Consider the following 26053-nt stretch of genomic DNA (forward strand, 5'->3'; position numbering starts at 1 on the left):
ACTAAACATATATCATAAACATAAACTAAACATAATAATCTGGTCTACACAATGTGTTCTGATACCAAATACAGCTGGGTCTGAACAACTTAAGTTGGAACAAATCTGAAATAAAACACTAATTAACTTAATAAAAGTCATGATTGACCTGTTCATAAACAGAGAGCCCTTCTCTCATTGTCAGCACACTTCCCAAAATGAGTACATGGAAAACACTTACCTTACTTCTGCCATTACATCCTTATGCAAATCCATAAGTAAGAGTTTTATTTTATTCCTGTCATGCTCTGCAGTGGACTGAAATATTATTTGTAAAATCTCTTGCATGATCTCCAGAGTTCTGCTTTGGGACTGAGTAGAAGTGTCTCTATATGGTACATTATAAAAAAATGAATCAATGAAGTCAACTGTATGAAGTTTGGTATTGTTTCTTTGCAAAGCTTCTTCTACAACATCAAGATCAGCAATTATATGAAGGAGGCTGTTTAGCAAAACTGAAAAAGCAGGGTGAGTATTATTCAATTTCTCTCTGCTAAAATGACTGTCACCAAGCAACATACCAGTATAGTCCTTCATAGACATATTTTGGAATAGCTCCAGAAAGGCAATAATATTTTTGATGGCCAGTAGTAGGTCATTTGATGAACTTTCATCAGTCATAAGGAGAATTAGAGCATGCATTATTTTAGAATAATTTTTATCGTTACACTCGCATAGAATGATATTCACAATGTCTTGTATTTCTTCAAAATTTCTTGATATGGCTTCTCCAGATGATGTCTTAAACTGCTCTAGTAAAACATCAGGAGGCGTTGAAGAGGACTGTCCAGTGGCCAACTTTAGTAATTGAAACTCTTGATCTATCACCACAAGTAAGTGTCTAACACTAAAATTTGCCAATAAATTTTCTATGCTTGTAACTACAGGAAACAAGAAGTTCTCGAAGTTGTCAGTTATATTGACGTTCCCACTTAAAGCTGATATTGTCATGAGCATTGTGTGTGTCTGGTTTCCAACAGATGACAGAGTCATTAAAGGCTGAATTACAGAAAGAAAAGAAAGGACAGCTTCAGTATTCAGGAGTCTGGAAACTTCACTGGTCGTATTCTTAATGTTAGTAAGAACACTCTTAAGTGATGTTCTTGACTCTCTGTTCCAACTTAGGCCACCATAAAGATTATCCAGCTGTTCAAGAAGTCTTTTGGCCATCTCCATTTCTGACACTGAAATGCTGCCCAGAGCTTCTACGATTTGTAAAGCCATTTCACTCTTTGGTGTGGAGGAACAATTGATTGCATGTGTACTATTCACCTGCAGTGGCACAGCATAAAGGGATAGTGCATTCCAAAAATCTAGCAGCTCTTTGAGAACTGAGCTATTTATATGATGGAGCTCAGAAAACTTCAAAATTATAGAGTTCCATTCTTTAATCTGATGAAAAAAGCAAGTCAGATTACGAGTGATATCCATCTGAATGTCCTCCATAAAACAAGCGAAACTGTCATCCAGAGTGATGAGTTTAAGCTCCTTAATGACTTCAATGACTGCATTGTAATGAAGAGTAGAATTGGTGTGCACCAAGTCACAAGGTTTAACAGTGGCATCATTCTGAGGTGTTGCTGTTGTGAGAGTCCAGCAGAATGCTGCAGAAACACAAACAAAGGCCTCTCCAGGTTCATCGGAGATGTCTGCCAACATCTCCAACAACATTACAAGATCTTCCACTTGGTTAGAGAACTCCTCATCAGTAAACATTGGCATTTTTTCTTCCTGAGTCAGTATGAAAGCATATATTTCAGCTAGTGCTTCCGTAACATTTCCATGAGCCAATCTTTCTGTAAGGCTGAGGACATCAAAGAGAAGGTTGAATGCATCTTCTGTTTTGTAGAGCTCATCATGTTCAAAAAGCTGTGTTATTTGGCGTACACCAGTCAGGTTCCAATAGCATGATATGTTCTCAAATGCATCCCACCAGTCTATTAAGGTACCTAACCCAGAGTTCTCAAGGTTAAAAGGTTTGATATTTTTAAAGAAATTTTCTAGGTTCTCCTGGACCTGTTTGAATCTACTTATCAAAAACTCAACGTCCGTGTTTCTCATGTTTTGCACCAAGGCAACCATATGCTTTAGAAGCTCCTTTTCATCCCTTAATGGAAATTCAACAAAAGTAGGAGACTTGAAAATTTCAAGTGCCTTCCTTACCAGTTCAATATTCAGACCTACTGTTTCTATCAGTTTCTGAGGAAATGTTTTGTGTTCATTTTGCAAGTTTGAGTCAAGTTTTCCAATCATATATTGAAAGAACTCCATCAGCAAACTGATATTTTTCCCATGCAAGAAAGGTTCAAACTCATTGTCCAAATGAGAGGAGCTGTTTTCTTGGAATTCAAAAGTTTTATTTTTCAGAAGACTTTGGATTTCTGTCAAGAGTTCCACTACTATAAGAGAAATGTGGTGAAAAGGATTAAGGAGCATTCTTGAAGTCCTGTTGAAACCATGGGTTGACTGACTAAAATGGGTCTTATTTGACATATACAATGAGCTCCCAACTAAATCACTGATAACAGTTTGCATTTGCTCTCCAGAATTATTTAAAAGTTTGAAAATAAATTCAAGCACATTAATGTCATGTTTTACATAAAGTTCAGGGAGAATAAATTTCAAAGTTTTTGCTATGATATTGAAATAAACTCTTGCACAAATCACATCAGAACCACCTAGGGAACATTCAGGGAGCATCAAATTAAAAACCAAATTAACAAAGTCCATCACATTCATTAGCTTAGCATCTGTCTCAGCATTTCCCAGAGATTGCAGAAGAAATAAAATATGTTTTGCACTTTCAAGGTGGGATGGTGACTTGTATTTTTCAGTGAAATTACTTAAACTATATATCCATGTGTTACAATCCTCAGCTTCACCTATTGTACTATGAAAGTTTAGAAAGGAGTTAAGATTAGATGAAAAATTTGTTTGAAAGTAGCTTGTGTCTTTCAGACCATTACCCAAAATTAATTTGGTAATATTCTGGAAAATGCTGATGCAAACCATATATTTGTCTCGAGGTACACTTTTTAAAAAAGCAGATGTGTCATTTATCTCAGTGAGAATAATTTCAAGTTCCTCTTGGGAGAGCTTAAGAATAGTAGAAAGGGAATTTTCAATGGAAAATACACCAGCAGCCTTATCTTCTCCCTCAGATCCTCCTGACATGAAAGCATCCAGCCAAGAATTCAAAAACTCTTCATTAACAGTCTTCAGTATAGATTTCTGTATTTTTGTTATCACAGCTCCTATTGTCTCTAAAACACTTTCTAAATTGCTATCTTTAAGCAAGTTTGTGACTTCAAATGCATTGTTAATTACCCTCTGAAGATTAACAAGGAAAGCCTCAAAATCTTTCAGGTCATTTAAATTGCCATGGTCCTGAAATACAGCTTTTAAAAGTTTCATTGCTGCTCCTGTAGCTTCAACAGTAGCCATAGCTGTATTATTGCACAGTTCATCTTGAGTTACATTTAAAAGGTTCTCAGAGAGATATGCCAAATCCTCTCTTAGGCAGACAAAAAAAGTTGAATTCAAATTTAAGATTTCCGATGCTTCTTCAAAAATCTCTGTCCATGCCTGAAGCCATGTAAAAGTGCAGTGCAAAGCACAAGGCACACTTACCTTATCTCCCCAGTTTGTTTCAGACAGGACACTGTCCAATGGAAGCAGAAGTAAGTCATAAACCTCTACTGAATCTTCTACTGAACTCATGTTTGCTAGATAAAAATCAGTGCATCCACTATTTACCAGGCATCCTGGAGAGAGATCAAGAAACTCTTCCAAATAACATAAGAGAGCTGTTTGGAGCTCTTCATCTATAAATAAATTTTTAAGGCTGCTCAGAATGTCATAAACAACTTGTATATCTTTTTTTCCATTCTGCGCAAGAAACTGTGCTTGAAACTCTGTATAGTTGTAAATTAATAGTAATTTTTCACAGATAGACTTACTGGTGAGGTTCCAGAGAAGATCAAAAGTTTCAAACAGAAAATCAAAAACTAATTCCTTATTTTGCAAATCATGCCAGACTTGAGAAGATGACATACTTTTTGAAACCTCATAAAGAAGTTTTAACAGGGTGTTATTGCTCTTAATATTTAAAACCAATTCATCATTCTGGTACAGAGAGAAAATTTTTGGAACAAGTGAGGCCACAATAGTACTGTTTAACTTTTGGATATTTTTGAGGAAATCATGCACAATTTCTCCTAATTCTTGTACCTTATACATAAAAGTTGCATTGGGGAGAAATAAAGAGGAGATATTACTCACTCCAGGAATTGTGCTAAATGAGACATTGACATGATCACCAGACAATGATTCAGCTTGATAGAGGTTTCTTTGTAAGTGTTCACTAAAATGTTTTAAATGGTCCAAAGCAGTAATGTTTAACTCTGGCCAATCAGTCAGGATCTTTCTAAGCAACAGCGTACTTCTGTTATAGATTTTGTTTTCTGTAATGGAAGATAAAATTCTAGATAAGGTCTCAATTACCTCTTCCTCTTCTACTTGACTCAAGAGAGATAGCCTGGAATCTAGTTCATGGAATACAATTTCCACAATATGCCAGAAAAGTCCTGCCTTCTTTTTTGTCCAAGAGCTCTGAAGAGGCTGGAAATTTTTTTGTAGGTCATTATGGAGTTCAGAAATTGCAAGTGAGAAATTGGTGGCAGATTTCTCCCCCTCAGCAAAATTTTTTATCCATATAATTGCATTATTCAAGGCATTTTCAATTAGAGACTTGTTTGAAGAAACTGAGAAATCAAACATTATAATTTTTTCTATGACTTCCACAAGGTGAAAAAGATGATCCATTTTGTTTTCACCAGAAATCTTCAAGTTTTCTTCTGTCTTCAAAAACTCTTTGAAAGATGTCAAAATCCTGAAAAATTAATTGTAAGTTTTTTCTTGTTAGTTACCAAGCACACAGCCAAGAATTTTTAACTGTGTATTATTTAAATTTTAGAATCTAAGTTTATTTACTTACTTCAAGGAAATTTCAAATATAATTTAAATAGCAGTCATAAATTAATCAACACAAAATCTGAATTAGCAATAAAAATCTGAATTTGACAATCGGTTTTAGTTTAAAAAAATGTGAATAAAAACAAACAAACTACTGGAAAGTCATTCAAATCAAAACCTGAATGCAGACAGCAGTTAAAGAATTGGCATTTATCAGTACTTATAATCAAGCTTGCAAACCACAAAGAGTCCAACACCTTTGAGTGCATCACATTTTCAGCTGCTGAAAAGAACAAAGATTTTATGTTCCACAGACTAACTATTTTAGAGAAAGGAATGTATCAATAAAATTGATCAAAACCTCTAATTTTCCAATTATTCTAAAGAATTTTTTGCTTTCTCATAATTATTGAAAGTTAAAATACTCCAATTGACTGCCTGGTAGCTGAATACTGCTATTTTAATATCTACAAAAACAAGAAATCATAGTAAAACTGGAATGCACCCACTGATGTTTCTATTGTGTCAGTATTATTTATCAAAAGAATAAACAACTACTAGCTCTGTAAGATTGGTCAAGAGGAAGTGCATGGAAAAAAAAGGGTCTTTGAACGTAGAGGCCTCAAGATGAAAATATCTTCTCCTTAAATATATTTTCATTCTCTCCAGACTCTGCAATCAACAGAGGTAGAGCACAAAAACATTGTGTGCTGCAAATTAAGGATAAAACTGCTAAAAAAATACTTTGTTTTTGCTTACAAATGCAGCAGCACAGCAGTTTCCTTTTATGAATTAGAACCATATTTCAAGACACCCTACTAAATTTTTAAACAATTTGACTGCAATCTCTCTTACTTGCTGATAATGGAATCTCTCTCTTACTAGTTGTCAAATAATTACAAGCAATGAGAAACTGAGGCCAATATTATAACTCCCAGAAGCGATGCAAGTCATCCAGTGTGCCAATAGAAAGAGGGAGGTATCAGCTCTGCCATAGACCTTTCTTGAGCCTCTGCCAACTTTGACAAACATTATTCCCTTTATGTACAGTTTAACTCCTCTGTAGAACCTTCCAGAGCAGGAATATTTGAACAGCTTGACAAAACATATCATTCTTAATAAGTCCAGGGCATACAGCCAAATCTTCACATAAATTGTTTACATTTGCATTAAATCATGAACCAAACAGAGAACTTGAAACTGTGAGGAAAGCTCAAAAATATCAAAAGAAATCACAGACTCGGAGTGCCCTAGATCAGATTGCAAATTACATATGTACAATTAATTCTATGTGTTTAAAAGTCAGTTTTCCATAGGCTGTAGCTGTTGATGAAGGCATCTGTTACAAGAGCTCCTGCACAACTGAGCTGACCTCTACAATAAAAATTCCAAATATTTCACATGCACTGGACTTGCTATACATGAGCAATATTACCGAGTCACACCAACTACTTGGGGGAATTCAACTTAGTTTGCAGAACAAGATAATGAATTCATGTCCAAGTTGAAAATGCCAATTATCCACAGCTGCTGATTCCTGTGAGTCCTGATCATGTAGTAGGCATGTCCTCTGCTGAACCTGTAGGAAACTATATTCTGAAGCATGAACTTAATTTCTTTTCCAGAATATGTAAGCATCAGCACAATTATTCGACTGTATACGAGGTTTTGAACCACAGAATAAAAAATGAAATCGCAAAACTGACAAAACCAGAAATCTATTAAATGCAAAGGAAAAAAAAATTCAGGTTGATCTAATTTTATAAGACAAGTTTCAGAAAGATAAGTATAACTTACCAATGAGATGAAACATATCCTTCTGAAAAATAGGCATCTGATTTCTCATTCCATTGCTGGATCAGGGTATTTATCTCTGAAAAAAATTTCCTGTCTTCCCTGTCATCTAGAAATTGAGACATTAAATCAGCCATAATTCTTCTAAGTTCCAAAAGGAAATTCTGAGAGACACTGTTGCTGTCAAGCCATTGCTCAAGTACCTAGTGGATTGAATGCAAAACAGAACATCTCATTAATCAAAGCTTCCTTGCTTAGGCAGTACACAGAATTTGCATGTCTTTAAAAAATTCACACAATCAACAACGAAACCAAAATTCCTCCCTTACAACCTGTCTAGACTCTGAAATGACTGACATGATAAAGGTTGATTTTCAATACAGTTTTGACTGACACGCAAGTTGGCAACGTAACAGGCTACAGCACACAGACAACTGACATCCTATGTGGTGCTGACCTTGCCTTAAGACCCAGGAATGGAAAAAAGATGGACTGAGGCTGAAATCAACCAAAAGCTGACCTCCACAGCCAATTACTCGGGCTTCTTTTACCAGACTTCTGCCTACACTGACAATTTGATGGAAGATAGAAGCCTTAACATTTTTGGAGTCCCATAACACAGTGACGATGAAGAAGCCTGCATGCTCCCAGTGTGTAGCCCAGAAATAAGCATAAAAAGGCCTGGCCAAAACTACTGACTGCTCTTCTTTGCTTCACCATTACCTTTCTTTTAAATGTCGATTGAATATAACTGATTTACTGTAAGAGATATTCTGTTCACCCAGATAATTCACAATGGCCAGCAACTTACAGTATTTCTGGTTCCCATAATAAGATCAACCCATGCTGAGAGTTTAAAATCATGACTGAAATTATTACTGAATTTTCCTACATAGAAATTAGTGCATTCGTTTTGGCAATCACATTGAATTATTACCTCCTACTTCATACTTCATCATACAGCAGGGAAACCTCAAAGATTACATTTTTGAGGAAATACACAGGAAGTTCTACATGTTTTCTTTACATAATATCGCAAACATCTCCAGAGCAGCTTGATACATGATTCTTCTTTTTTTAATGGAGAAATATATGATGCTTCAGTATAAAAACAAATACCATTGTTAAGGTAGTTAGGTGTTTTTCTCAGGAAACAGCTGAATATTTCATTCTTTTGTCCATGCAACTACACATATGTCATTACAGAGAATGCATGGCAAGATATTCTCCCAGATCAGAATTTTAAGATGCTCTACTGGAGATTTACTTTTATCTTGCTTCAGCCACTATTGCCAGAGACCGTGAGGGGGAAAAAATAAATTAATTATATATCAGTGGAGGTGTCTAGTCAATTTTCTGTTTTGTTCAACATTCAATCTCAGGAGGAACAGTAAACAATTTCTCCTGACAGGTCTCTGCATTTAGCATATTTCATGACATTCCTTATTACATTTCAAATCTGAATCTCCATTAATGAGAAAATCTGATTAAGTGGACACATGATGATAGATTATACTTCCACTGTAATGATTCTTCATGAGGATTATTTCTTTTTATTAGCAAGTACATTAAAACAATTTTATAGAAAACTTAGATCTTTTAACTGAGTTACTGCTGATAACCTACATGCAAAAATTAGGAATTCAAACTATTAACTTATTAAAGTTACCCGTGCATAGAGTTTGAACTTGCTGACAGCATGAACAAGATACAGTTTGGCCTCATGCTGTGCAGAATTACAGTCCTCTCCATTATTCTCCTTGTTTACTTCATCTTCTGGGACAACAGCCAGAGCAGAGCATACAAACTGCTCCAGTGTCTCTCCTGTGGGAATCTGGCAAGGACACAAGGAATTGATGAGTATTTCAAGAGTGTTGTTGAGGGTTAGCTCTCCTATCAACTTACTTTTCAAGTGAAAATAAGAATAACACATAACCTCTTCAGCAGGAACAAAGCCCATTTAACCCAGCCTCACATTCCCAGGCACATACTTCAAAGTACTCCACTTGCAGGCTGCTGTATAAAATCCTAGTGTCCCCATTAAGGAGCTCCTACAGCAGGCAGAATGATGAGACTTGCATATGCAAGGAATTTTCACCTCATAGCTACACTTGTGTTGTTAATTCTACAGTAATTTGCAGGCTGGCACTGAACTAACTTGACTATGCTACAGTACCCTTACAGTAGAATTACTATATTGAAACAACCTCAAAAGTATAAAAATTACTGATATAAAAAGCACTTAGTACAATAATGCATCTCAACCAGCCATCACACACAGCAGACTACTTTTAGATTGAGGTTAGTGGGTTTCAAGAGAGCGGCCAAGACAACAGAATTTTTTCCTCACAGACTAATTTTTAATTTCTGTGATCAATGATTTAATTCCCAAGCCAATAAATTGTGATGAATAATTAAATATTCCCAAGCCTGTAATTATTAAAGCTTACAAAAATAATGCCACACATTTTAATTCTGGTATTGCCTTTATATTTCTGCTCCTTTCAACTTTGACCAGAGAATTCATAAAAAGTTTTGCAGGTTTTTTGACACCAAACAAAATGGAGTGTTAGATATACAGAACTGAAGAGCTCCAAACAAACATTGTCCAGGTTTCCATCCAGGCTTCTTCTTTCATTGCTTTTGATGGTCTTTAATGTTCTAACACAAGCACAAAATATTGAGATACTTGTTTAAATAGTTACCAAGTGAGTAGCCTGGGATTTCACAGTCAACCACAGCTACCAAGCTGCAGTTGAATGCAGCTCATTTGATCAAAAAGGCTATCACTGATATTTCATTAAAAGGCCATTCAAAAGTCAAGGAGGTTTTCTTTTATAATTTATCCATTTGTTTAAATCTGCTATTTTTACCATGAGCTCTTTTGGAGTATAACTCAAAACTGTACTGCTCTACAAAGAACAAACAGATTTCACATAAATGCCAACATGTTCTATTAAAGAAAGGTGGATTTAAGCACAAATTCAAAAGTGGTTTCCAGTTTTCTGCAGTCAAACCAGACCACCACAACAGACAGCTTTGGTCTAGCAGATAGGTTAGAATGCCCCATCTGAAGAAAGAGATTTTCTTCTAGATGTGATGCATCACTAGGATATTTGATTAAGCACCCCTGAGACAACTCAGTCTAGTACGTTCATATCAAGATTGCACAACTGAGAAGAAAGGACTCTTGGTCTTCCTCAATTCACACAGAGAAGAGACAGGATTTCTTTCACCAGCAAATGAGATGAAAAATGCTACCAGACAAACTGATCCTGTCAGCCTCAAATCAAGGATTTGGTTTAAAAGCTTAGTGGAGCAATCTACAGAATTCTCTGCAGGATTAGATAACAAACACAGGACCCTGCCATACACAGCTGTGACTTCAGAAAGGCATAAATTCATTAGTGTATACAACTAGACCTATCAGTATCTTCACGTGCAGAGATTTCAGCTAAAGCTAAACATTTATTTGATGGGAATGAAGCCAGGATATGTAACAACCTTGTCGCCTCTTCACAAAGATAAGTTTCTGTAATGTAGGAAAATACATTCAGGGTACAAATAAAAAAATATTAAAGAGTTTGACACTGAAATTTTCAACTGATTTACCTCTGTTAATTGTGCTGTATAACTTAGCAGCTTCTGAACATGAGTGCCATCAAAACCAAACCTGGATTCAAGTTCTGCCTTCACGGCAAGCGGATTCCACAAAACATCCCCGAAAGAAAGATTGTATTGAAAACCTAAAAGAAAGGAAATATTTTGTTCTTGTAATTCATTCTTTTTATTCATGTTGTTTCTTGGTGGTTCTCACTTGTTGAGATCCAAGTACCATGTCTCCAGATTTTTTGGAGACAGCAGGATGTGTGCGCCTGAACATAAATTTACCTGGGATAAACCCCATGATTGCACTAGTGGTAAAATCAGCTAGTGAGCTGGTATTTCAGCAATTGATATGATGATGGTGGGATGCCCCTGCACAGCAATTGTCAGCAAACTCAGTAGAGTGCCATTCTGAATTGCACAGGGTGTGTGCAATTCTGAATTGTGTGTGCAATTGTGTGTGCAATTCTGAATTGCAAAGGTGTGTGTGTATGGGCTGGATATGAATCACTGCTGAGAGGAAGAGCAAGGAGAGAATACCAGAAATTCCAGAGAAATCAAGTTCATCCTCTGTACAAGGGCTCCAGCACATCACCTTTGTCCCACATCAGCCTTCACTTTTGCAGGTGAAGTGGGATTTACACTTGGTATGACTCTTAGCCTGACCTTCCACACCAAGCAGACAGCTGCACCTATACATTGCATGCTTCAGCTTGCCCATGAAACTTGCTCCTGACCTTTTCTTGTTTTCCTGGGACCAGCCTACCTTCTCCAATTAAACTCATCTTCCATGGTGAAGCAGCAGATGGAGAAACGTAGCCCTTCAGCTGACAGCAGAATTTATGAGAACAGAGGAATGAAGCTTAAAGTAAACCAGTCATAACGCTCGACATGCATGTCCAAAAAAAAATTGCTGTCCTTCTATCAAATGGAAGAAACTGTCCATTGCATTAGTTTAGCCTCTCTCCAAAATTCATTGCTAAACCATGGCCATTCTAAACACTATATATTAGACCAGTTTATCTGATACTTTGTTTATCTGATAGTTGCCAGAGTCTGATAAAATTTAGTGAGCAGTATCGGTATTTAAAAAGCAGATCAGTAAAGTAGGTTAGCAGTGCAGCAATATAGTTTAGTCTCTGCACATCAGGAACTTAGCAGAAGGTCCAGCAGTTACTATCATATATTTCCAGCATACTTATTACATAGTTCAAAGAAAATCTGAGGCAAATTCCTTACCTTCTAAGCTCCTATCCTGTACTGATGCAGCAGTCAAATTCAGTGCCATTTTCACCACTTCATAGAAACTTTTGCCCAGTGGCATCATAGCAAAATCCTTCAGTGATGCTAAGGTACTGAAAGTGGAAAATAAAACAAAAATCAAGCTCTCTATACACCCAAAACCCTGAAAGGACTTGCTGGAAAGAGACAACCTTCAAGCAACTGAATAATAAAATGTTTTTTTTACTGTTGAAAAACTGTTTTTTTATGAAATTAGAGTTTAATTGAACAATTCAACAATTGAGATTTAACAGTTAGAGTATTTCAAACACAAATTAAAATTTTACAGTTAGTGTATCAGTCAATTTATATTAAGGAAATATGTCCTTAGAAGACCAATGTCCTCTGAGGAAAAAAAAAAAAAAGAAGAAGAGAGGAAAAATAAGAGCAAAACTACCACAAACATTCTCTATTATCCTCACAAGAAGGCAGAATCAATACAGAATACTTACATTTTACTTATCATCAATTTCCAGGAAAAAAAAATTTTAAAGCAACATAATACTTTCTCTCACAAGAGATTAAGCACAATGTGCTCCAGAATGCATTGATAAAAATATATCTATTGAAATTCTTACAATTCTCTGTCACCTTAGCTGTGAAAAAATTCTCTGTTACTAAAACTGTAACTTACTACTTAAAATTTATGCCAAATTTACCAGTTATTTCCTACCAAGTAATCCTTTCATATGCAAATAAGAACCCAGTTTTCCAGAGTGGGCCATCAGTTTCCAACATTCATGAAAAGGAGGGAAAACAAACAAACAAACCCAAAAAAACCCACCCCTACCATAAAACCCCAAAGCCTGTCACATAGATGTGAAAAGTTTGGTTAAGTACCTCTGAGACACAGCAAAACCTGGTACAGACCTGAAAGTGGGAAATGTAAATTCAGAACCTTTCTACTGGCTTAATTCTGCCTTAGAAAGGATGACTAGAATGTAGTATAGCAATATGAAACTAGTCTAGAAACAAGCATTGGGTTTTGTGGTTTGCTTTCCAAATTGCATTAATGAGGGTAAATTTGGTCACTGAAGAGCACAGAAATCTTTAAAAACCCTAAGCAAATGAAACCACCAAAACCCATATGTAAACATCTGAATCTCCTATGTAGTTTTGCATGTTAATAGCTCAGAGAACAAGCTGAAATAAGGTTACAAATTACTCAGGCATAAGGGAAAAATAAGTAAAATTTTAAAATCAAGCACCAACATAGGTGCAATCCACTTATTGTAAGAGAAACTTGTTTCCCAGTTTGAAAAAAAGTTATGTCATCATGGGGAGCTCTTTTTGTTGCTTTTCTTTGGTATGGTTTTTTTTTAATTTAAAAAAGACACTGGGATGATAAAGAATGGCAGAACAGCACAGTAATTTCTCATGCATGATTTTTGGGGCCCTGCTTCCCCACAGCCTAAGGCTGGTGAGGTATATGGCCAGTCCAGCACAGGCACCCAGGTCCAGAGGGCTTCTCTTGCTTTATGACTATGTTCTTTGTCTACAATGATAACTGCCTATCAACCTGCTACAGCAAACTGCTTACCCTGGCAAACACATATCTGACTGTCCCCTAATAATTACCTTATTTCACTGAAAATTCCTGCAATTGTATGTCTTGGTCTATGCTTTAATTCTATGTCTTCTGAATCCATCTGTCCTTTACCTGATTCCAAACACAGTCTCTGGGGTGTTTTTCTTACTGCTTCATTTCTTGCAAAAGAACACCTAAAGCTATTTTGAAAGCAAGAGGCTTAAGAAACAAAATTGAGTAATTTTCCTGATACTGACCAAGTGCTACAAGCATTCAGATCTGTTTAGGATCAAAACTATTATTTTCTTATATTCATACATATATGTTCTGCCTTTCAAAGACCCCCAAAGTACATTACAAGGTTCAAAGCCAGATTGTGTGGCGGGCTGGCTAACTTCAGGCATTGCTAAGATGGAGCTGCTAATCAAAGACTCCCAGGGCACCTCTGCTGAATTTGGCAGAGATGCAAAACACAGTTACAAAGGAATCAATGTGGGTGAAAATTCCTAACACAGTTTTATAGAAGCAAAATCTGGTAAAGAGAATAAAATTTTAGCCTCTTTACACTGTAAAGGATGCCTATTTTATTAAGTAGACAGTGAGAAGAACAAGAATTGCAGATAAAAATTTAAAACAGAGCACTTTCAAGACTGTGAAAGTACTTACTTTTGAATAACTTTTAGAAACTCTGTCATGGAAGCTAACTCATCTTCTGTATAAAAGCTGTTCAGTTCAAGATGAGGGAGCGAATGCAGAAGGTTCCAGAAATATGGCTGCTTGTACAGATTTTCTGCTCTAGAAATAATTTTCTCTGCTTCATTCAAATCCATCTTTAGGTGGAAAAAAATAAAAATTACATGCAAAACTTCCAATAACAGAAGGAAAAATAAAAAAAAAAAAAGCAGGGGCCTGTTATTTCCCTGACCCTCTTGAATTTTAAAGCTTTTCTGAAGTAGAAAGATACCTCTAGATTTGGCAATATACCACATTATTTTGGTGGTATTTTGAACTCCCAGAAACCTAGTTTCTGATATGTTTCTCTGCTCCAATGGAAAAATGGAGCTGGAAGTAAAGCTAAGGCATCTCTTTCTGCTCAGAGGTGTAAGCAAGGGAAGGATGAATTTGAGCTCTCAAGCCCTGCAATGAATTTCTAAGTCTAAGGTATAAAGATCAGGGGACTGCCCAGGCCTTGCCATCCTTGCCTCACTGCTCTTGGCAAGGCTTGTGGGGGTCTCAAATAACTTATAGGAATGGCTCTCTAAAGGTGAACTGCCTGGGATAAAACAATTTCTTTCAGAGGACTACACATTATGATGCCAATGCAAAACTGACTTTTATAACATTTTTTTGTTATGTGGTCTTTGCTAATCTAAATTAATGTCTCACTAGGGCTTTTTGGCACAATGGTGATCTGAGCATGCCTCATACAAAAAGAATCTTGTGTATGTACAAGCTCTGTTTCTGACAATGATAATCTACGGTCAACTTAATATTTTTTTAATGTTGAGAAATACATTCTTTCTATTCTATATTGCATTCCAGAAATAAATTTTCATATTGGTATGGCTCTTTTCCATCAATGAGATCTTACGAGAAATTTAAAAAATGCCATCTCATTTCAAGTTAAAAACTGGAAATCTAATCTTCATGAAGTAGCAGTATCAATCAAATATGGAAAAAACCACATCTGATAGACACACTTTTAAATAACTCCTAATAAACAAAGACCCTTCAAATAGTTGTGAATTTTACTTATTTAAACCAGTGTAGGTTGTTAGTAGCTAATCTAGAAACTATTGAATATCTATCAAATGTACAAGACATCACTTTTTTCCTTCAAACATCTTTTTCTTTAAGTTAGTCTACTTAAACTTGACAGGATACAAATTTCTAACCATTATTATAAAGATCCTCAAATCCCAAATAATCTCAGAACAGACTGTAAAAAATACTTACGGTAAGAAAAGTGGTGATGTTATGGAGCCCTGTAAAATTAAACATTTTCCTTTAAAGAAAAGTATTATTAGCTTTAGAAGAATCTATGTTGTAAGCAAGAGCAAGCAGGCTACAATGAACATTTCTAGAAAAGTAAAGGCACATGAAGCAACTAATATCCCAAAGATAGTGGTCCATTTGATTTTCTGTGCTTCCCAATACTTTTACTGTAATCACAAAGCCAATTTAAAAGACATTGCTTACTGTTCAATTTTTTAGTGAGGCAAAATCATCATGCCCATACCACATGAATGTCCCAGCTACCAGATAGCCAGGCATGCAAACTGCCATTTCCCCTGAATCTTTCTTCTTGAAAACTCAGCCAGAGACACAGGGCAGTAGGAGGTCTTCAGTGCCCCTGGTACAGAAACAAGGCTGTGCAATGTGGGTGGAAATGGAACAGGAGACTCAGACACTGCTGTTTCCAGTTTAACTCTTTCTGTGCAAGACTGAAGGTCACCTGAGGTCACCAGGTGGTAATCATAAAAGTGGCTTTTTTTAGATCAGCTAAAATTTTAGTTGCCTAGTTTTATTTTTAAGATCAAACTATTCTTTTGTTTGTTGACTGTCACTAACCAATAGGCAAAGAAATTAATTTTTAGAAAAATCACAGCTTACCTGAGAGCCTTGAGTTTTCTTCCCATAGCTTTTCTAAGGCCATGGCTTTCTCTGTAGTATCAATAAATTCCTTTGCAAGTTCTTTTATGTCTTCCATGAAGTCTAGATCAGGTCCAGTGGCTCTCTCTGGACCACTTTGGGGGCTTGCACTACTTTTTGACAGAAAAAAAAAAGGGACAGGTGAGGTAACACACTGAAAGCAAGTACCTGAAAAATGTGTATATACTCACAGCAGTATTCTGATAATTTTTTTAACAATTATGTATTTATACAATTTCTATTTAGTTCAATTTATTAACATGCAAGTTGCAGCACTGGGTCTCAAAACCTCAGGAAAGTGAGCAGTGAAAATTGCTGAGGTCACCTACGCCAATTCTGGCAGCAGCCAACAACAGACACATCCAAAAAGTCTTTAATATTTCTGAACACACTCAATTTTCTCCCCTAGATTCTTATGTGTCCTGGTAGCAGTTCTTTGATGAGAAAGTTCAAGCCTTCCTATTGCATCTAGTAACAGTTTGTTTTTCCAAAAACATGTAGCAATGGATAAAAAGAGTATTTTATTCTTACTACTGGTTTTTCCCTATTTTAGCTTGCAGACATACCACTGGTAAATGTTATCTCTGTTATCTCTATCACATTGCTATCTGGTGACTACTCAACAGCACAATTTCCTAACAATACTTTTAAATGAAACCAGGAGTCAGTCATTTAAATGTCTCTTTACAGGACAAAATTACTTAGACCCCCCCTAAAACACCATAAACAAGGGAATAATTATATTTAGCATTTTACTAGGCAATTGCATTCAGTTTTATCTAATAGGAGATTCAAATTATTTCAAGAGCTACAAGTTCTTCCTCGTATTCCGGTGCAACTTCTTGTCTGTCGGTTCTGCCCATTGCCTCTTGTCCTGTCCCATTTACAAAAATATAGTAAAGAGTTACATTCCTTTCCCATTGAGTTTATATGCCAATACTTACTTTTAGCACAATTTTTACTTTTTGAAAGAAAAGCCAAATGAGATCAATTCGCAAACCGAAGAAAGCTACCAGTCACCACTTTCTCATTCTCTTATTTCTCTTTCCCTCCCTCCCTGATCCTCATTTGTTCAGACACTCACAGAGCTGTTTGCAACTTCAGATTAAGGGAAACAAAGAAAAATTTCATCTTAAAACAATCAAGTTCTTAATTGTTTCGGTACAGCTTATGTTGATCCCAACTTGGCCAAATGACAGCAGGAATTTGGAAAACTCTTGCACCATCCTCAAACTTCAGTAGGCTAAAGGCAGAACAATTCCTCAACATATACATTTCCCTTTTAAATGGAGTTTTAAAAAGCAGTTCTCTGTTGTTCAGAAGGTGGTTTTTTGCGTGACTAGAAGTTGCACTTTAGCTGTTGTCTTTGAAAACAACCTCATAAATTCCAATATTACTGAAACTCCCAGTGCCCAAAATTTCCGACAGCTGAGAATACTTGTGTTTGGCAAAAAACTGAAACACTACCTACATACTGAAATCTTCCTAACCCTCTACTTTTTGAGCATGAACAAGAAGCCAGCACTTGACCCGAATAACAGCAGCCACAGTCAGAACATTAAAAAAAAAAAACCCAAAATTCTAACTCAGTTTCCATGGGATTTTTCACAGGTTGTATTTGGTTTTTTTGTGGGGTTTGGAGGGAGTGGTGGTGTTGGGTTTTTTGGGGTTTTTTTCCCAATAATTGCTAAGTGTAAAGTTGAAAACTAAACTCTCCTAAGAATGTCACTTAAAATAAAAAGTGTTCAGAGGAGTACAGTATTTCAACACACACAGTTTGCCCTCCAAACTAGACCCAAGCCTTGCATCCCCATCTACAAACCTCCTGGTTTTAGAAATGTTGCAAGCAACAGTGCACTGGGAAAAGAGGCCTTAATCACATAGGAGCCCACAACAGGACTCAATGGTGTCTCCAGGGGCTGCCTGGCCTTCCTGCCAGATGCAGGGGGCACAGACAGCAGTGATGGAAGGAATCAGTAATTCTTTCCACTCTATCCCCATCACCAACTCTGCTGCACCTTGGATCTGCAAAGCTTGGGTTGATAAACAGCAGGGAAACAATATAAAAGCATCCTCTTGGCATCTAATTTTATGTGCTTTAGCCTCTTGTTTGATGCATAGCAGAAGCACATTAGATAGCACAGGCTGAAAGGACAGCATGCTCAGCTGGGCTGTCCTTTCACTGCTCCCAGGCTGGAGGACCAGGGATACAAGCTACTGCCCTGCGAGGTCCCACAGAGCACATGGGCCGGGGAAAGGAGACTGGGAAGATACAGACCAGAAATATTAAAGAAAACAGCAGACAGCCCTTGGAGCATGGTGGCTCTGAAGAGCTACAGGGCAAAGTGCAGGGAAATCATGTTGATGGTAAAAATGGAGAGGGAGCTGAGAAATTCTAGGGGATGTAGATATTCAGGGCATGGCAAAAGGAGCCAAATCCAATTCTTTTGTGGGGATTTCCAGGTCAGCTGCCATGTTAGCTAGCTGCCATTTGTGACTCTCTTTTGCCACAGACCTGCCTCTCGCTATTCTTGGATCTGAGTACAGCCTCTTTTTGAAGGGGAAACAGCAACAGGCATGACATTGGTTATCAGGCTCAGTGTTATGAAACAGATTAAATTATTGCAGAGGTCTTACTTGCTGAATATCTGTGCTAAGATTAAAGGATTTTATATAGCAGGGTAATAGAGTACTACATTTAGCTCCTAATAAGAGTGCCACAAGTTACTACTGATATCTTAATTCAGCACAGGTTACGCAAAATTGCAGGAAGATGTCAGCATCTTGCCAGAAAGATAAGAAACTACACTTTAAAACCAGCTACAGACACAGTCAAAGCAAACAATTTCCAGTGAGTGTGCCAATAAAAGTTCTTAATTGTTGTACTGCTACTCTCCCAAAGAGCCTTTAAAGAGTGCTTTCTAGAGCAGAAAGCGGCACTAACTCATTTGTGTGCGAATGTGTAAAGGAAGTCCAGCAGCCGTTCCAAGGAAATTCCTAGCACCAGTTGCTAGGAACAGAAAAGAGGGGAAGCAAGGGGTAATAAAAAGAACAAAAGGAGGAAGCAGCAATTTGTAGGAGAGAACATACTTCATTAGAACTGGGGTGTTAGAAGAAGGGGTTGGGGAATGTATCTATAAAATTTCATTATCGTCCATGGTAGCTCTTCCCTCAATTGTACGTTTCCACAAAGTTCATGAGGACAGAAATCAAACTAAAGACACACATTGGTACAAGCTTTGATTGTGACAAAATACTGCAAAAGAGCAAAAAGATTGCATCTCTTCAAGCATGAAAAAGCAATTGTCATTTTCTAAAGCCATGACTCAGAAACATTAATTCTGTCCAATTTACTCAGTTACTCAGGATAACAATAAGAACATTTCAGAGTTCATCTGAGAACTCAGCTATGATGTGAAATGCCTTTTAGACTCATGATTTTCATAAGCATCTCAGCAAACTCATTTCAACCTCACCCCTGTCACCACATTAATAATGTCTTTCTAAAATTGCAAAGCCCCAGCTAGCTTTCATTCTGCACTATATCAGGGTTACAAGCCTAGAGACAATAATACCAATACACACGCTGGACAACAACATACTGTGTGTCTCTCACAGGAAGATCTTTCTCTTCCATGTTGATACAGTTATAACCTTCCTAAAATGCAATGGACTAAAATATATAACAAACTAAAAAATATATTCTTCTTAATAAGCTTTAAAATTAAGAAAACCCATGTTTAAATTTCCTTTTCTCCCCAGCTCTGGCAATCTATAAGCAAGGTCACAAAAACTGCTTCTGTTTTTCAGCTACGCAGCCTGCAACTACAAAAGTTGGCCCAGACCACAGAGTTAATATTGCAGAGAGTTGCTGCAGCCATATGATATCTTGAAGAACTATTTCTCATTTGAAGATATATGTCACTAAAGAAAAATCTGACCCTTTAAGCAATTCTTACACAAGGACTTTTGCCGAAGCTTAGACCTTCTTTGATTTTATTCTTCCACACCTGCTGTGTACATGAGCTCTTCTGATGCTCCCCCACTGGAGGACCCAAGCCAGGTATGAATAAAGCAAAAGGTTTAGAACAGTATGAAGAAAGGGGCTGGCATGAGCAGGGCAGCTCCAGGAGGGGGCCAAGCTAGGAGCTGGGGCAACACTGGAACAGTCCCTGCCCTCACCAAGGAGACACTGTCCCCCAGGACACCCACCTGTGTTACAGGCTCCAGAGACAGCCCCAAGAAGGCAGGGTGAGCCCAGGAGCCCAGTCAGGTGCAAAAGGAGACAGAGCTACCATGTGGGTATGGGTGGCACATCCAGCAGAAGCACCAGGGACAGACCCGGGCTCCTACCACATCTACTGGGTGAGGCTGCTCAGGCTGCCACCACTCGTAGCTAAATTAACTAATGTGCTTAGAGAAATAAACTAATGTGCTTAGAAATTACATTTTAAACTCTTGCTTCAATGATACTTGTGGTTCTGAGTCTGAGAATGGCTTAATTTTCTTTTAGGTCTTTGCAAAGTGTAACATAGATCTAGGAGTCTAGACTGCAAGGGCAAATCCCACCATGTTCTGCAAGATTTGCCAGGGAATCCAGAGTACTGGGAAATCATGATGTTTCCATGCACATTCATGGAATGTGTGGGTGTAAGGCCACAGGACCCATGGGCTGTGTGGTTTTTATCTCATTTTCATGCTCTCAGTTTTATACTGTGCTCCACTAAGATGACGTGGGGAGTGGAACATTCTGGAAAGAGCAGGGGAAAACGTCCTTTGTCATGGGATCTCCTGAATACTTCCTGTTTCTCTGCTCTGAGAGGGGTGGGTGCATCAGGCTAGGAAATCATATCAGCTGCTGCCAGCCAGCAGCTTTGGCAGTGGCTGAAAAGAGGAGCGAGGAGCAAGTAGCAAAGCCACAGAGTTCTTGCAACTGGATGCTTCCCAAAGCATCAGAGGGTGTGGCAGATCTTGCTGCAAACCGAAGTTCATGTGGTTATAGGCTCATCTGCTCACCATATCACAGGCTGTCACCTGAAGGGACAGGGATGCACCTGCGAGGGCATGGCCTGCTCCAGAATAACTTCACCCTGGGCTCAGCCCCCCCATGGGGGGTGCTGCTCACTGACAAATAGCTTTTTGTGGTTTATGGATTCCATGGAGGTTCCAACAGTAGTCATGGAACTACTTCCTCCCAAAGACAACTACTACATTTCAAAGCAATAGCACCAAAGTGTTACATACTGTGAAAAAAAAAAATGGTCAAGTGTCCATGCAAACTGTGCAGTCTCTGACTCACTCTTAGTAAACACAATATTATTGACATAAAAAAATGTTCCTTTGTCATACCTATGGTTTGAAAAAAATCCTTGAATGGAAGATAATTGCTATTACTGTTCCTGTGGCACCCCATCTCTCCACTCAACAGGGACTGGATTCAGTTATGTTTGACTGATCAAACTGACAGTCTATATTCCTAAGGCTCTTGGCAGCCAGCATAAGTCAGAGCAGCCCTGAGGTTGATTTAATTTATACTGATGGACCTGGTGGAACAGGCTGACCTCAGAATGAACTTCATCCTACCTTTTCAGCCTTTTTCCTTACCTAGGGTATACACTACTCAGTGCAGCCTATTGAGTGCATAAATATGGATACATGCATGCATTTTATTTTTCAGTTGAATAATTGAAAGCCACTGAATAATTTCCCTGATTCTTAAGTAGGTCTAAGATTGCCTCCAGGAAATTCTTTCCTGATTTTCTATTGAGCTGGAACATAATTTGGGCAGTTCAGTCAAAACAGTGTAAATAATCATGCAGAACAGTCAATATAGTTCATAGTTTCTAGAGATTTAACACATTTAGATGGCATCAGAACTAGCGATGTAAATAAAAGCTATGCTTTTGGGGGATGATTTTTTAAAAGGCTAGAGTTAGGGTCACTCTTTAACCCAGTAATATAGAATTGCTACTGCAAGTGAGAGGCTACAGTCTTTGTACTGAGTTTGAAATACCACAGCACAGGGGCTTGCCACTTCTGGTTTGCCTGAACTTGTTTTCGTTTTGACTTGGGTTTGCTTTACCTTTTTTTAATTTTCCTGGCCAGACAGCTCTGGCAATTTGCTGTATTTTCACTTGTGATTGCATGACACCATCATAGTTTTATACAGATAGAAGTAGCAAGGGACAATTCAGGGCAAAATGAGATGTTTATGGCTAACAAGGCAGTGCAGAACAACACAAGCCCAGTATAATAGGTGAGGCCTTGAGAGGTGGGGATAATGATGAACTGCACTGGAATATAATACTGGAATGTCTGGGTTGATAAGAGGTGGGGCAGAGGCCAGCACTGAGGGCTAGAAACAAGTCACCAGTGTTTATTTAAAATTCAGAACTGTAGCTGGACAAAGCAATTTTCTAAGCATCAAGAAAAAATAGCAGGTAGCTAACATATGTAAAAAACACCACATATATTCAGGTGTACCACATAAATCTGAATGTATCCCAGAGCTGCAGACCAGTGGAAACAAGCAAAGTATAAAAGCACACTAGCAAACACAAGTGACCCCAAGTGCACCCTCAAGTGAAAAAAGAAGCCATCAACACCACATTCCTCCGGGTAAAGTAGTGTATATCATGACCTGCCCTAACAACCCCATCTTCCACCCATCTGCAGCTGTGCCCGTGGAAAGGTGAGCATAACCCCAGAGAAAGGACTGGAAACTCAGTGGTCATGTAACAATTTTAACTGTATCAGTGGGAGGACGAGGAGGCAGAGGAGAATTTGAAAAGGGGCATTTTTGTCTGTAAGTATCTTGTGCAATAATGCATCTTGACTAATACTGGCTTAAATTGTTAAGATTTCAATTCTAGATACAAATTCTACTTTATGTAGAACGTGTTTGCTCATAAACAAGGTTTATTTTGCATGGTCTTATGTTCAATCAACAGTTCTCTAATGTACAAATAACTGAAGCAGACCATTTATATCACTACATGAGTATTATGGCCTGTTACTGTGATACTGGAGCTTTCCAACTTGCTGTATGCTGAATTTATTGCTACCTATAAACCTCTACAATAATAAACCATAAATATTTAATGCTCTGACACACCTAGCTCAGCCTTCTAAGATCTTTTTGCAGATATTATCAATTTCCTAGGAATAAACATACAGATATAAATGTATATATTCTGATTAGCTGCCTGTAATTTGATTTTATTGCTATATATTTTGAAAGGTTGTTTATGACCATACCCTTCAGCCAGTTTGCATAAGTGTCTTTGCATCTCAACCATTTTTGGAGTAGATGAAATTACTTCATTTCTTAAAGAAAAATTCCAAATTGAAATTAATCTTTTTTCTTTCTGCATTCTAGGATCCCGTGACAAGGACTTCTAATGGGTAACTTCTTCCAAGATTTTTCTTATTACAGAACTTCTGCTATTTCTTATTGGCTCTTACATGAAAATTATTCTTGTTTCGCTTTTCTGGGTTCACTTCTCCCACCACACTTGCTCCCAAACTATTCAATGTTTAAATCCATATATAATTTTGGTGTTCTGCTTTGCTTACGTGTCATAAAAGACTCTCTGGTAAAGGATAAAAGCATGCTCTGATGTGGTAGAGCAAAAGGGAAAGAATATGACAAGGTACCTCCACAATTTCACCCCCATAGAGCATTCAGTATCCAAAACCACCATGAAACGCCCAAGAAATGTAAACAAATATTAGCAAGAGGTGCGACTAAGGCCTTACACCTTCTGCAGACTGAAGGAAGCTTTTAGCACAGAGTAACACTGCTTGTATTTCTCCTGTCTAGAAGGCAGCAAGAACCTTTTCCACAAAAGAAGATGCCCTGTGGTGGTGGCAGCTCTGTCAAGCTCACGTAACTCACCCGGAGCGGCCGTGTCTCCGCGCTGTGTAGCTGGCATTCCTGCACCTCGAGCCAACGTTGCAGAAAAGGCTCCGCAGGAAAGGATAAAGGCCCCCGCTCGGTAAATCACGAGCTTCTAGGTAACCTGAAACCAAGCAGCAGCAGGGACAAGACCAGTAATATTGCATTTGCAAACTGCACCATCACGCTGTGCTCCCTTCTCCTAAAAAGCCTCTTTGTCTCCTGCAAGCAATGAAGTTGTATCAATGTCAGGTGTCTCATTTAAGAAAAGCTCAGTCATCACAGAAAATGAGTAACCCCTGTGTCAGCTTGTGACAACGAGCTACATGTGACATGTGAGAGCAATCATTGAACAGCTGATTTTCCTGGCAGTAACATTATTGTAGTATCACAGTATCACGTGGTCGCTAGCCCCTCTGCCCAAAATCATGTGACCTGGATTGAAATATAAACTTTTGCACAATGTGATATTTCCTCTTTTCTCACAGGCTCTCAAAATATGAAGGAACTTGTGTTTGGTAATGTCTGAACAAGCATCAATCAAGACTGTCTAAACAGCCATTTTTCCATATCTCTGGAATTATCCACAGCTCTCCATAAAGTAAATATATATAATGCAGGCTACATTCTCTCCAGATAGTTCACTCTACAGATCAAGAACTGTTTTACTAAACTGATTTTAATGTAGCTAAAGCTGGCTTGTCCCCATTTTACTGGCATTGGTGAATAACAGAATAATAAACTTAATAGATTATAACATAATAAATAATTCTTTTCTAAATGAAGCTATATTTTGACAAGATAAAAGCAAAAATAGCTTTATAAGGTGGAGAGAGTCATAAGTTTTGAAGTGTTAAAGGAAATGGAAGAATTTAACAAAATATAAATTCTCAATCCCAGGAAGTGAGTAAGAGTAGGGTTCATCTTGTCCAATTGTAAATATCCACCTCTGAGGCAGCCATCTAAAGCCCATTACTCAATAGTAACTCTATTACTCAATAAAACCCAAATAATCTCCCTTACTCCAAAGCTGATATTTAAAAGTTGTCTTACCAAACTTAGCATCTCTTTCCCACATAAATGCAGCTTCCTCACATCTGTAGCTGGACAAGATTGAATCCCACAGTAGGACTCTTTCCATTGACTCCACTACATTTAAGTCCCCCTTCTAGGATGTGTTTAGTGTTTGCTAAATACTTCTACAAGTAGAGGCAACCAAACTAGGACAAAAGCAAAACAAAACATACAGTTTTCCTTGTATTTTGGGGGCTCCTGGAAGCGGATGGCAGCTAGAATCAAGAAAAGTACACATGGCCACAGTATTTCAGTGAGAGAGAGGACCTGAAAAAGGAAATCAGAACATCAGTCTATAGAACATAAGGTTTGGGAACAAATCATTAAAGTTCATATGTCTTTTACTTTAAAATAAAAACATTAAATATTCTCTCTACAACTATTTAAGGAAAAACAAGACCATTAAAGCAAGCTAACAACTGACACTTCTATTTTAAATCCTTATAACTTTGTGAAATGCACTTCTTTCAGAACAGAAAAGTAGTTTTCATTTCAGTTTATACTGTTTGTAGATACTTTCCTCATGTCAAGACAAAGACTGGCAAGGTGAGGATAGTGACATTCAACTTTCCCATACCTAAGCCTCCTAAGAAGCCAGCAGCACACTGCACCTTGGTGAAATTCTTCATGCTCCCCTGAGCCCTTCCTGCTGGCATACCTTCTTGTCCTTCCCTGACTCCCTGGCTGCTGCCATTGCACCCTTTCTGTCACCTGCACTCAAATGCTCTCCAAAAGCCACCCTGGCCATCTCCAGGAGGGAAGACCAAGTGAGACCAAGCTAACAGGCCTGGGGCTGCCCAAGCCCAGTGTTCCCATTTCCAGGGCCACAAGGACAAGGCACACAGCCAGCACACAGCGGGACTCAGATTTTGAGTGTGTCTTCTCCAAGCCCATTGCACGTTCACGCCTCTGCAGAGAGGGCACAAACTCCCAAATGGATTGGAAGGAAGAAAAAGAAACACCAAGAAAAGCAATTGCACCAATTTTCAGCAGCAGAAAGGAAGAAACAGCCATTCAGGCAAGCTTCAAAAGACTTCTAGACTCACTGATAACAGCATTAGGAAAGTGTGAATAGGGACAGAAACACAATAGAAATGATAGCCGTGCTGAAGGTCTCCCATTAGAGGCTGGCAACTTCTCCAGAGCATACAGGGGATTTTATTTCTAAACTGTCAGAGTTGAAGCAAATACCATCACAGAAGTAAACT

At 37.9% G+C, this 26053-nt stretch overlaps 2 protein-coding genes across 2 annotated transcripts in view; both read right to left on the reverse strand.

Moving 5' to 3' along the window:
* The window catches only part of ABCA13 (ATP binding cassette subfamily A member 13), a gene marked incomplete at its 5' end in the record, with an annotated part of 141735 nt that extends 139635 nt beyond the window's left edge, over nucleotides 1–2100 (reverse strand). Inside the window, one exon of the mRNA XM_084205829.1 lies at nucleotides 221–2100. Coding sequence (XP_084061955.1) covers nucleotides 221–2100 — 1880 coding nt within the window. The remainder of the gene's footprint in view (nucleotides 1–220) is intronic.
* A 6358-nt stretch (nucleotides 2101–8458) lies between these two features.
* Nucleotides 8459–25539, reverse strand: LOC311153871 (ATP-binding cassette sub-family A member 13-like; the record flags this gene model as incomplete). Its single annotated transcript, XM_084205949.1, has 9 exons — nucleotides 8459–8641; nucleotides 10420–10553; nucleotides 11653–11768; nucleotides 13889–14052; nucleotides 15179–15207; nucleotides 15836–15984; nucleotides 23772–23895; nucleotides 25019–25112; nucleotides 25504–25539. 9 exons carry the CDS (start codon nucleotides 25537–25539, stop codon nucleotides 8459–8461), a joined length of 1029 nt encoding a protein of 342 aa, XP_084062075.1.
* Between the last annotated feature and the right edge of the window lie 514 nt (nucleotides 25540–26053).

This window comes from Fringilla coelebs, assembly GCF_963513975.1.
Source record: "Fringilla coelebs genome assembly, chromosome: 1".
Taxonomy (NCBI): Eukaryota; Metazoa; Chordata; class Aves; order Passeriformes; family Fringillidae; genus Fringilla; species Fringilla coelebs.